Source organism: Gallinula chloropus (assembly GCF_964237585.1).
Source record: "Gallinula chloropus genome assembly, chromosome: 22".
Taxonomy (NCBI): Eukaryota; Metazoa; Chordata; class Aves; order Gruiformes; family Rallidae; genus Gallinula; species Gallinula chloropus.
The window spans coordinates 10,023,945-10,037,123 of record NC_140107.1 but is presented as its reverse complement, the minus strand read 5'-3'; the positions used below and the strand labels follow the sequence as shown (position 1 = coordinate 10,037,123).

The 13,179-nt window shown below is 54.5% G+C and overlaps 1 protein-coding gene across 1 annotated transcript in view; it reads right to left on the bottom strand.

Annotated features, from left to right (window-relative positions):
- EPHA10 (EPH receptor A10) overlaps positions 1 to 12,101 on the bottom strand; it is a gene marked incomplete at both ends in the record, with an annotated part of 37,201 nt that extends 25,100 nt beyond the window's left edge. The window contains 3 exons of the mRNA XM_084274260.1: positions 8,609 to 9,278; positions 10,554 to 10,618; positions 12,002 to 12,101. Coding sequence (XP_084130386.1) covers positions 8,609 to 9,278; positions 10,554 to 10,618; positions 12,002 to 12,101 — 835 coding nt within the window. The remainder of the gene's footprint in view (positions 1 to 8,608; positions 9,279 to 10,553; positions 10,619 to 12,001) is intronic.
- Positions 12,102 to 13,179: the final 1,078 nt, after the last annotated feature.

Here is a 13,179-nt window from a genome sequence, read left to right as displayed (position 1 = left end):
ACCATTAACCTCCTGGACCTGGACATGGTTATGGACCACCATGACTCCCAAACCCTCACCCCAGACTTGCACCACACCAAGGAGATGCCTAATGAAGCGTTATTAATGATTCTGTACATGTCAATGCTGTTTCTGTTACGACCAACCGTGTGGAAGCACAGCCCCCAGCCAGGCAGGTTGAAGGGTCCAGCAGCGACCCTGCCACTGGGCAGAGGGGACAGGAGCGGGATGCAGCCTGGACACAGCCCTGCACAAGGATGCCCATGCTAGCCACAGTGCCTGACGAAGACTCCAGCCTCAGGCCAGCTCCACCGGGCACCAGTGGGATAAACCCCACTGGCCACAGAAGATGCTCCAGCATCACCCCCGAACCTCGTAGCTCCCACCCAGCTGTCTGATACCATTCCCTTCCCGTTGGAGCTTCCCGGTTTATTTACACCCACCTCAGCATCCAGTCTGGATGCTCTGGATGGGTTCTGGCTTTTTTGTTTTTCCTCTCCCCCAAACTGTCTCAGGTCAGCTTGTTGAGCCCCAAAACCTCGCAGATAAGATCAGAGGGAGGAAAAAAAACCCAAACCCCACGAAGGTCACTGCTTGCATTAGCACTATTGAGCTTCTCTGTGTAGCTGAACTCCTGCAGATAGCAAAAGAGCCACGTACATGCCAGCAGGAATCAATAACGCCTGCAGTTTCACTCAGAATGCCTATACAGTCATTTATAATTAACACTACAACTCGGTTGTCTTCCAAAATCAATTTCTTTCCTTTTTTTTTGTCATGAAATTGTATTTGACAAAGTTCAGCTGCTTTTAACATGTGTTAATTTTCTCTGCTGAAGTAGGCATTCATAAAAATGCTGTTTAGGGAAGACAGCCCCAGGAGGAAACAAGCAGCTGGCACTGCAGCGAGACCCCATTATGGCACCCAGGGATCAAGGCACCCCAGCAGCCACACAGTCCCTCCTGGCAAAGGATGGACTTGGAGCACTGGGACCCTGAGCTCTTGGATTTGCATCTAACCCTCTCCCCCCAGCAAGGGACAAACTCGCAATTGCAACCTGCAAAACAGGAATGGGGGAAGGAATTACAAGACAAAACTCTACAGCAACCCATTTCCAGCATCTCTGACACCTTTAGGACAATGTTACTCTATAATTTTTGCCCTCGTTAAATAATCTGAAGAGAGCTGAAATGAAAACCACATCCAGGGGCTAGATCTTTGTGCATCTCCAACAACGAGCTATTAATAGCTGGCATTAAATTCAGTGCTTTAGTCCAGAATTAAACTAAATACCCAATATTTAGCGAGACAGTCTTGAAATACCTCAAAGAACGTGGCTGCTCAAGCCGAGCGCGGTGACAGTACTGAACAGAACCTCGCTGCTGTTTATGCAGGAACGGTCCTCAAGGACAGAACGGATGCAGGCACGTCCACCCAGCCCATCATAATTTACTGCCGTCTCTTTCAGTTCCCCTGTGTGTCCACCAAACGATTCCCTGGTTGACCTGCATCGCCGACGCACCCTGCTCCTGCCAGGCACTTCATCTCAAACTCCCTTTACCAGGGGCAGAGAGCTTCCCTGCCGTGTTTGAGCAGAATAACCCACATCATCCATCCATCCATCCATCCATCCATCCATCCATCCATCCCACAGCCAGGTATCTATAACCTTAAGCCTGCCAAGAACTCTGCAAACAAACCGTGATGCTTGTAATTCTCTGAGTAGTTTGCTCTAAAATTAAGCATCATAGAGTAATTTCTGTCTGGCTCTGCCACGATTTCCATAGCCATAATTATTTCAGACACACTGTAGAACAGCCATATAATATGCAATCCCAAATAATAAATATCTCTGAGCACGATCATTACTCTGAAAAGAGAGTGAAGAGAAGGGATGTTTCACACGGGTGTTTCACATGCAGGGCTGATGGAGAGCAGCATCTACCATACAGCATTACAGCAACTAGGGAGGGTGGAGGTGGATGCTACAAATTTAGCACAAAACTCCCCATGCCTCCAAACCACCTCCGCTCTGACTGGGTCACCAAGGTGCTCCAGCCATGTTCTGCCAGAGGAGAAACCCAAACCATAATTCAGAAAGAAACCTCAGGACAATCTTCCTCAGCCATTATTCCTTCAGCAAGAGGCACAGATTTACTCCCATAGCCCCCCCACTCACCACGCAGCCCCCATTCCCCATCCCAGTCACGGTGTGCCTGGCTCTAGCCCTGACAAGTGCTGCTCAAGCCGTGTATCAGCACCAGCTCCACGAGCGCAGCATCTCTCCACACAGGACGCCAGCAGCTGCATCAGTGATGAAAAGGAAAACCTGATGCTTTGTGCAACTCACAGAGTCCCTGGAGAAAAAATAAACTTATTATGCATAATACTCAAGCATCAGTCAGAAGATAAAATAAACTCCAGGAGCACATACAGGTTTGTAAGCTAATGTATAAAAGATGAAACAAATCAAAAGCCCCAAGCACTGTACATTTGGAACCATCTTTTTTGTATTTAAAGAGAGAAGCAGACCTTAGGCTTCAGTCGGTACCTCTGCACCAAGTGACATGCAATTTATTACTCCAAATTCCTCTGACTTTCAGCAGGACTATTTATTTTCCATCTGAGGACAGTCGCGACACATTGCCTTGATGGGACACGTGCAACGCACAGGATAACGTCCAACTAATACCACTTCCTGCTCCTACTCCAAACTTCTGCTCAGCAAGAGCAAGCCCTGACCGTGCAGAACACCCGTGCGCTCTATTCCCAAAAACACCTTACAGGAGCAGACAGCCTGCTGAGGAAGTCCCCAGCTCGTATGCTCTTCCCATGCTTTCCATCCTCTTCATCTTGCCACCAGCCCAGTGAAGCAGCCAATGCCCAGAGGCTGGTACAAGGCATCTTCCCCCCCTCCCCAAAGGCTCTGCACAGGGTGCGGGGAGCACAGGCTCCCCAGACCACTCCAACACGTGCTGCCAAGCCGTCACAGCAGAACATTGGCCCTTGGCAGCAGGGAGCTGCCGACATGCAAGGCCCACGCAGCCTCACTCGCGGCATGCTGTCATTAGGAGACTGATGGTTGCAGGAGCTCTCAGTGCCAGGCCACTGCCTTGGGACTTTATTCCTTCCACTGACAGAAGGAAAAGCACCATCACTGGAGGTCCCAGCACAGCCTGGCAGCACAGTGCAGGCTGGAGGGTGTTGCTGAGCGCTGCTGCCCCCCAGGCAGGACCTGCCCACTGCCCTGTGAGACCCCTGGCTCCAGGGCACAATCTCTTCTGCCAGCACAGCCTGGGGGTCCTGCCTTTGGCACAGCCCCCTCTCTACCTGCACAGGAACTAAGTGACCACACTTCCCTCTGCTGAGGACGAGGAGGAGGCACAGATGCTGCTGTCCAAGACCAGCAGCCAAAGACGGTCTCAAAAGGCGAACGCCAAAAAAACCCAGGCCCAGCACTGGAGCGCTCTCCCTCCCCCCCACTCAGCTTGTGATGCTCAGCAGCAGCCAGGCAATCACTAAATCAGGAGGTACAACACGGAAAGGCTGCCTTTCTTACAAAGAAAGCACTCTCTCTATTGTAGCACTCCCCTCTGGAAAATAAAACCCAAGGACTTCATGAAAAGCCTCTCTTTTAGGGAAGAGCTCCCTTTTAAATTTGCTCAGATCGTTGCCCAAGTCCAAGCAGTGATGGAGCTTACTCTATTTCATGGGTATTTACAGCCATGGGTTTGTCCTCAAACCTACTACTGCCAGCAGGTGGGATGATCTTCTCAAAGGCTTCACTTATCTGTTAGTTCCCCTACTATTCAAGAAGCCAAGCACCAGAAAGATAATATTGACTTTCCTGAGTGCTCTGTAGTGAGGTGCAATCTGCTGTGAGAGGAGCAGTCTCACTGCCAGGACCAGACCTCACACCAATGCAAGGACGATTCATGTTAAGATGGGAAGAGAGAGAGGTGCCCCACATGGATGAGCAGCCATGGCATCACTGGAGGGGTTTGCAAGGAGGATGAACGCCCACCCCAGGCAGCCCCAGCCAGGCAGAGCAGAGCCCAGCTCCGGGGTTTATGGGTCTGTAGGGAATTACTGGAGGGGGTGGGTGGGCTAAAAACAGGTTAGGAAAAGAGCAACGACGAGGAGCCACAACAGGATGCAGGCTGTGCTGTCACAAATCTCATCTCCTCATTAACAACGACAATTATAAGCTGTCATAAAGCATAATTACGCTACACAGGGTGTAAGATTCATCGGGCAATTACAGCCATTAATAACATGCCCCAGCCTGGCGAGCAGAGCTGACATTGCAGTCCAGCGTCCTTCCCTTTCCAGCAGATCACCGGTGAATCCTGCAGCCCATTCCTTGCCTCCCGCACAGCGGGCATCGTGTTCTGCATCTCTAGCAGTTATCGTTAGCTACAACCGCTTTTTGCTAATTAGCCTTGACTTGTGCCTTCCAACTAACCCCCCACCTTTGGAGACCAGCAGCCGTGCCAGGTCACCTTGCAGAGCCCCCAAAAGCCTCCACAGACATTGTCAGGGATGGACCCACAGCGACAATGCCATTCCCATCTCGATCCTTGAAGTTTTGTCTCAGGAGAGCCCAGGAGACCAAGATGCTTTAGAAGCAAAGGTAAAAAAAAAATGAGTCTAAGGGCTAGCTAGCACTTTCTCTAGCTCTGTCCTTAAGCAGGGTACTGTAAATCTTCCTCGTGTCCTGTCCATGACATATCGAATCCAACATGCCGCTCAAAAATCCATCCGGTAATGCGGAAGAAGGGGAAACGTCTTTGGTTGCCCTTGTCAAACGGTCACTGGGGACATCAGCAGCTGCTCCTCAGGCTGCCACAAACAGCAACGTGCTCATCCTGCTCCTTGCACAAGGTTTTCTTTCCCTGAAAAGCAGCAGCACTCATTGCTTATCGCAAGGGAAGAAAAATACATGCACGGGTTCAGCTGGACCATGAAACAGAAGCACCAGGGGCAAGACCCACCTCCCTGCACCTCAAGAGCACTGGAGGTGACAAACCCAGCCCAGCACATGAAGTCCACTTTAGAACATCAATTATAAATCCTGAGAGAGCACTAGAAACTATATTCCTCCCTAAAACTCGTTTCAGAAGCATCACCTCTACATGGGCAAGGGATACAGCCCATCATCTCCTGGAGGGCTCACGGTGCCGGGCTGCACTGTGCAGACGATGCCAGCTGGGGAGAGCAGAGCATGGGGCATCTCCCCAGCACAGAGACAGCTCCTGCCACTGCTGTCAGAAGTGGAGGGGAAATAAATTGAGAAGGAAAGTTAGCCACAGCACAAATTTACGTGTCTGTCAAAGCAGAGTGGCTGATAGCTATTTTTGGAAACCGGTCTCCATCATATTAATTCAACGTCTGGTTGAAGTTGTCTCATTTGCAGCAAATCTGGCTGGTAAATATTAACCTTGGGCTTTGTTGAAATTCTCCTTGCAGATATTAAGGGATTGGATGGAAAAGATGAGGCAGAAAGAGACAACTTTACAGTGAATGTCAGGCAGAGCCTTTGCAGCGCGGTTTCATCCAGGCAAAAAAAAGCCTCTGTGATGCACCGCGGAATAAAGGGTGTGAAGGGCCCACAGCTCATGCCCAGTAAAATTAAGGGTAAAAAGACATCAGTGAGGAGAAGCTGACCACAAATGAAATAGGGATGGACAGGTGATCATCCCCAGCACAACAGGATGTCTCTCCTGCCCACCATGCAGCTGCTGGAAATGTGTTTTAAGAACAGCGTAAGCATGAAGCAGCATCTGGCCTCGGATATCTATTAGCCAAGAGAAGCAGCCTAAATGTATTCAGAGTGACAGACCTCTCCCCTGACTCAAGAAAGAATGTTAAACAGGTGCTGAAGCTGCTCAGTGCCACCCAAGAGATGGCTGCATCTCCACGATCCCCGAAATGATTCATCAGGAACAAGCCAACCCATGGAAGTTGGTGGGATACTGAGGGGTACTTTCATACTGACAAGCGGTATGAAACGGAAAGGGGGACAGTAAAAGGGCTGGGCTTTCTCACAGCAGTAATTAGCCATGCTGTAAATACTATTAGCTGTTTTTCATCTCTCCTAATTTCAGCATGAGGACAGAAACGTTCTCTTGGATGTGGTGGGGTGATGTCAGCCCTTAAATCCCAGTTATGGGGATACTGGCTTTGTGATGGAGTTCAAACAGCATCACCAGGTCCACAGGAAACGCAGCTGGTTCCTCCTGTAGAGCAGCCTGCATCTCCTGCATCAACCCCCACACTTCCCAGTCGTGCCACAGCTGCTGAGCAGCACAACCCTGACTGCTGCTACCCACCCGGTCCCAGCCCCTGTCAAGGGTGCCAGCAGCAAGGAACCCCCTCGTCACAGCCAGCTGGGCTGAGGGCCCCAAGTGCCGCTCTGCCCGGGGAGCACAGCCCCAGGGCACCAGCCGGTCCCTGCAGGGGACACAGTCCTGTGCCCTGGCTTCAGAGCAAGGTGATGGACCGCAGTGCCTGCCACAAGACAACCCTGGGAAACTTCTCCCTCACTTCTGCCATCCAATTTCCTCTTGATTTAGACCCAAGAAGCTGCATCACACACTCAGACCTAAGCAATGCCCTGGATGTGGCCAGTGGCCAGGCTCCATGGGTCCCTCACAAAGTCAGAGGGATGAGCAGGTGACTGATTTCAGACCTCAGCATGTCCCATGCTGCAGGTGCAGGCAGACAGTCCTCAGAGCAGACCAAAGGATAAAGGAGAGGAGCTGGAGCAGCAAAGCAGCACTCAAGAGAGCCCAGACAACCAGGAGCCACCCCTGCATGGGATGGGGGTCAGGCCCCAGGCCATCCCTGCTCCCCAAAGCAGACGGTCCTCGAGTTCAACCCTTCACGGCCACAGGAGCAGCAACCAGCTGTAGCCAAGAAGCAGCATCATGTAGCCTTGCACCCGCTAAGCCTTCCAAAGCCACCATCATGCATGCACGGCGCTGGGGCCAGACATGCTGTGGCCATCCCCAGCTCCAACATCCCCCCCAGCTCCTAGCATGTTCACCTCCCTCCAGCTCGAGGGCTTTTGTCCTTGTTGAAGAATTTCTGCTGCCCTGGGTGCTTTCATCAGGAATCTTTTCAAGTTATTCACTTAGCACTATGCTAATGCCACGCTCTAGAACAAACCAAAAAAAACTTTCAACCCTTGAAAGCTATTTTCCAGTATTTGTCCAGACATCAGACGCTGCTCCACAGAGAGTGACTAATGACCTGCTTTCTGGGAGAGGGGGGGAAAAAAACTTAATTATGTCCATTAAATTACTTCAAGTATTTTTCCTTAGAGGATATGAATTATTTAAACTCAACACAGAGAAACCTGAAACATTAACAAAAGCCTTTTGGGACTTGCTATGTAAATTCCCCCCTCCAAACAGATGGGGAAAGCATGGCGAGCTGCCATGCAGGCACTGAAGCAATGAACAGCGCTGAGATTTCAATCTTGATAGTTTTAATAAGGTCTTTTAAGGAGAGCACAGAGTGAACACCCTACCCAGAGTGTAGGGAAGGGTTTCCCACTTCCTGGAGGAAGCAGCACGGTCAGCACAGGTTAAATCTGGAAAGCCTCCAGTAGCTCTTCAAGGGCAGAGATGATTCCTGGGGAAATCATCACCCTCCACGGCAAATTGTACCTGTTTGGGGTTTGTCTAGCTATTTCCTCTCATGTTTTCTACCAGATGAAAAGGTCCACAACATTGCTGGGACACCAGGCACAGGCAGCGAAGGGTCTTCTCAGGCACATCTGGCTGAAGACAACGTTACCAGCTAGGACGTGACAGAGGTCTGAGCGCTGCTTTGCCCCAGAGCTGTGTTAGCAGGGCAGCCACGCTAATAACCTATAGCAAACCACACCTTTCAGAGAGGAAAGGTCCCCGGGTGCTGACGGAGGAACAGCAGATCCTGGGGAAAGGGATGCACACCTGCTGCACAGAGCAGCATCCACTCGCCTGGGACTAGGTCCTGAGCATGCCCCCAAGTGAGACAGAGCCTGGGAAGACGCACTAGCCCGGCACCTCTCTCCTTTCAAGCTCCCACACTTCAAGAGCCCAAGCACAGCAGCTGTATCCCGCATTCCCAGGGCTGATCCCATGCCTGGCTCTCGCCTGCCTTTGAAAGCAAGATCCAGGTGGCCACAGCCCCAGGTTCGTTAGATACTCATTAAGGTAGAGGTTACATCCATTTCCACAGCTGTCATTAAACATACCCTTGCGAGCTGTGAAGTCCCCAAACTACTACGCAATATCTGAAGCACAGCAACGGGGGTATCTGTGTCCAGGAGTAATTTCAGTTACAGATAAAGCTATGGGAAATGGAGATCTTGGTCACATCTGGCCAGCCAACACTGTGCTGCAGAGCAGCTACGGCACTGCACCCCATTTACCAAGCTGCTGCCCTTCCAATTAAGGTCCAGCTGATGGTGGGGGAAGCTGCAGTCAGGTACCAGCATCTCCCCACTGACAAAAGGCACATCCCTTGGTCTGAGTGGTGCTTGGGCATCAGGCAGCCTGGAACAGCCTGGCAGCAACACGGACCAACACGGACAGAGGACACCGACGGCCACTTTTACCTCTGCATGCCCCGTCCTTCTCCTCGAAGCCGGGACCGCACGTGCATTTCCCTATGGGGACCAACCACTCGCCCTCGGCGCTGCAGTGCATCCGGGGGGGGTTATCCACGTCCACTTCAGCATGAGCCACGCAAGCACCCTTAACTTCCACCAAAGTCACAAAGGCTGTCTCTGCCACTGTGTCTGGAAACACAGCCAAGTTCTGCACCGTGGCGAGACACTTCTTGTAATAAACCCGCACAGAGACCAGCGCCACGCAGGCACCCACGTCCTGGAAGCCCAGGTGGAAACCTCTCTTGCTCAGGTGCCCAATCTCCCTCAACTCAGTGTTCAGCTTCATTTTGCGCTCGCCCAGGTCCCCCTGCGTGAAACTCTCATCGGCAGCAATGGTGTCGATCTTGGTGTGCTTGCTGTCATGGACACTGTGGCCCAGGTCAGAATCAGACTCGATGTAGTACAGGTTGAAAGTCTCTTTGCAGGTGCCCATCACACCAGGGATGCTGTTGCAGTCCCGCAGGGTGAACTTCAGCTCGATGAAGATCCTCTGGCCATCCCGTCTGGCAATCCAGCCCGTCTGCAGCCAGTTGTTCTGGTTTGGCTCCATGACATTGCAGACCTGGTACGTGCGGATCGGCTTGTAATTCTCATCCACACCGCTGATTTCTTCCCACTGGGGAAAGAACACAAAGGGCTGTAACAGCTCCAGAGCTGCTGGGAGCAAGAACGAGCCGCCCCAGCAGAAGCACACCAATCGGTATAAATATCACTGCCACAAGCCTCTCCACCCACAGGCCATTAGATCATAGGCACTGGGAGTCCTTAGCCCACCAAACTCATGAGCTGTAGCACTGTAGAGGTGCTGCTGGACCCCCAGGGCTCTTTGCAGGGATGCAAAAAGTGAGATGCAACCACAAAGGCGGCAGCACCAGCACCAAAGCTTATAGCCAAAGTCTAAGATGAAATGGGACACATCACCTGCTAAGAAGCCAGAGACTTTATTCCCCCCCAACTCGGACCTTCTGTCCCTGGGGAGGTGCGTCTGCATGGCAATACCACACTGCATAACACTGTGGGGACACCCAGAGAAGTCTAAGATGGCCAAGGAGATATGACACCATCCCACAAGAACGAACACTTCCGTAAGCAGCAGCTTCTCTGTCAGAAGTTGTAGCTGGAAGAGGACAAACTCTATGGCTGGAAGCAGAGCAGTATTTCCCCGAAGTTACCAGCAGAGATTCCGATTCGGGAAACGATGATTCAACCCTCACAGCTTTAAGGGTGACCTGGCAACTTCCCAAAGCAATTCTTTCTGAGGGTGAATTTATGTGAGATTGCCAAACATTCCCAAAATGAGTTTTCTCTGCAGACTAGCAGTTGGGCAACACAGATGACTCCAGGATCTATCACTGTTCCATCTGAGCACTTTGCTCCCGTTCCGGAAAACATGCCTAAAGCAGCCAGGAACACAACTAACACAACTCTGAGTCCCATGAAAGCAGCTCTAGAGTGACCCTGGCAGCAAAGCAAGGACCTGACCAGATAAATCCTGGGTGACACAGAGCTCCTGATGATCTCACCACATCTCAGCCCCTTCCAAGCTGATCCCCTGGAGCTCACGCCGATATGCAAACCACGAAACAAAGCCTTCACTAGCTGCTGTTTATTTGCTTACTAGCACCATCCAATGCATTTGGAAGAGGCATTGCTGGTCGTACCGCTCCCAAAACCATGACATCACTTCTCACTCCGTTACCCTAGGGTGCCTGGTTTGGGTAAACACCACAGCTCATGCTGAGCTGCCCATCCACCCTCGGATCAGGGAGACGCTGTGGCTGATAGTGCCATCCATCAGCTCCACATGAGCCACTGGACTTTAAACACCACCGGAGCCAGAAGGCAGAACCTCTGCCACAGCGCAGAGGGACGGTCTCACCCCTGCACTTACCCCGTTCGATGGGTACGAGGTCCAGCCCAGCTCCGCTTGCGATTCCTTCGAGTCCAACAGGACAACTGCAAGAAGACAATGTGTCACAAAGCAAACTCCCTGATCCAGGGAATGCCAGTAAATACTCCCCCTTGGCCTGTCCACTGAGAAGCTCAGCACCGTGCATCCCTCCCCGGACACCCAGAGCGCAGGGAGCAGCTCCCATCCCAGCTCCACCAGCGGCATTCCATGAGCACCCAGCACCGTGCCTAACAGGACTTGGGTTGCAGAGCTCTGGGCTGCACACCCAGGGCAGAGCTCATGGTTACGGGATTAGCGCCCTGACTGAATGAGGATGACATCCCAGGGATGGCTGCAGTCCTTCCCAAGGGACTCTGCAGGCCAGAGTTACACGGGTACGGTGTCTCCTGGCACTCCAAGGCACTGCTCTGAAGCAAGGATTTCCTTCACAGCCTGCAACCCTCCCCGCAACCGGCTGAATCTCCGCGCAGCAAGATTCCACCCCCCCCCACCGCGCTCACGGCTCCACAGCCGGCAGCCAGACGCAATTCCCGACCGGTAAACTGTCTCGCCTCGTATGTGAGACCCCCCCCCGATAACACCCGTGTGCCCAGTCCTTTCCCAAGCCACAGCTCCGGGATGCTCTGAGACCCTCTGGGGTGCTCCAGGACGCTCCACGCCTTTCCCGGCTTCGGGATGCTCCAGGACCTTTCCCGGCGCGGGGGTAGGACAGCTCTACCCGCGGCAGCGCAGCCTCTGCGCACACCGAGCCGTGACCCCACGTCACGGCCCCGCGGAGGGACGCGCCTTGCAGCGGTGAAGGGTGCGGGGGGGTGTCAGCGCTGCCCCCCGGGTCCGCTCCAGCCGGGTCAGGGTACCGCCGCTCCGCTCCCGCACGTCAGGACGGGCAGCCCGGCCCGGTACCTGCAGCGCTGCGAGGACGGCGGGCGCTCGTTGTGCCCCTCTGGAGATCGCGGGAACCGGGACCCCGCCACCGTGCTGACCCAGACATGCCGCAGGGGACCCGCCGGGCACCCCTTCCCCCCGGAACCGCACCTGCCCGCCCCGCCTCGCCGCTCCCCGGACAGCAGCGGCACGTCCACGCCACGAAGCCGCCGCCCGCAGGGGTTGGCTGCCGCACCGGGAGGAGGAAGGGGAAAAAGGAAGGGGAAGAAGCCTACCCGGAGCAGACCCAGCGACCCCGCCGTTCGCCGGAACCGCAACGCGCAGCCCGACCCGCCGCGGGCGATCAACGCCGGAGCCGCCGCGGCGGCTCCGAGCACCGACCGAGGCCGGCGGGCACGGGCACGGCACGGCATGGCCGGGGGTGCGGGAGCACCGAGAGGAGGACACGGCGCTGCCGGGGGCGCCGGCGCACCGAGTGTCGCGGCCACGCCGCTCCGCCCGCCCGGTCCCCGCCCGGTCCCGCCCCGCCCGGCTCGGCTCACCCTGCTCGGCGGCGGCGCGGGGCAGCACCGGCAGCAGCAGCAGCGGCAGCAGCAGCGGCGGCAGCGCCCGGGATAACGTGCCGCCGCGCGCCGTCGCCATGGCGCCGCCAACTCCGCGCGCCCCGCGCCACCGCCGCGCTCCGGCCGCCGCGCCCCGCCCCAGCCCCGCGCAGCCAATCGCTGCCGCCAAACGCCGCCGGGGCGTGGCCACGGACCGGCACAGCCAATCCGCGGCGGCCGCCGGAGCGCTAGGTGGGAATGGGCGGGGGGAGGGCCGAGGCGCTGTTTACTCTGAAGCCTAACGATGGCAGCTGCGCCGGCTGCGGGGCTGGCCGTAGCTGGAACGGGCTGAGCGCGGAGGGGCGGAGCTTTGGGCTGCCTTCACCGCTGCCGAGGGCAGGGACAGCCCTCCCCATAAAGGCCAATGGGTTCCCAGGTCACAGACAGCCCCTGAGACACCGCGGCCATAATTAACAGTGCTCCATATGTGTACCACTACTGGGTGATATCTGCTTCCTGGTGCCATTAAGAGGCAGCATGGGGTGAGTCAGAGCTTTATTTCCTCACCACAGGGCCCAGCAGAGTGACAGGCCAGGTCTCAGTGCTTCCCTTGCCTGCATGTGGTACCCAGGAATGCCAGCTTTAGGTGAAGCCCTCCTTTCTCCCTTTCTGGGAAGAAATTAAGTTCCCAGTTTCATCTCAAGGTCTTCTAAGCACAGTGGCTGCTGTGAAAGTGAGAGCAGGCAGAAAGAAGCCCCAGGACAAGGCAGCCCCAGGCAGGGTGGGTCCTGCCAGACCTGTGCCCGGGGAATCATGCCTTTCCAAGCATCTTTTAACACCTAAGGCACATTGGCTTCCCAGAAGTTTGGGAGGCATTGCACCCCAGTAGAGGTCTGTTGGGACTCCAGGGCTCTGGCCAGTTAGGAGGAAGAGGATGCTGCCAAGCCCATCCTGCAGAAACAGAGGAAACATTTGGGTTTCATAAATACCTCAAGTGTTTCTACTGATTCTCCATGTCCTCCAGCACTCCCTCCCCAAAGTACCACCACCCATTCTCCAGCTCAGCCCCCAAAATCTGCTGTTCAGCTACAACATCAGGCAGGTCCAGAGGAGAGACCTTTGATGGGATCCAGATAGCCCAGCCACGGGATGTCTCCAGCTCTCCCATCTCTCAACCC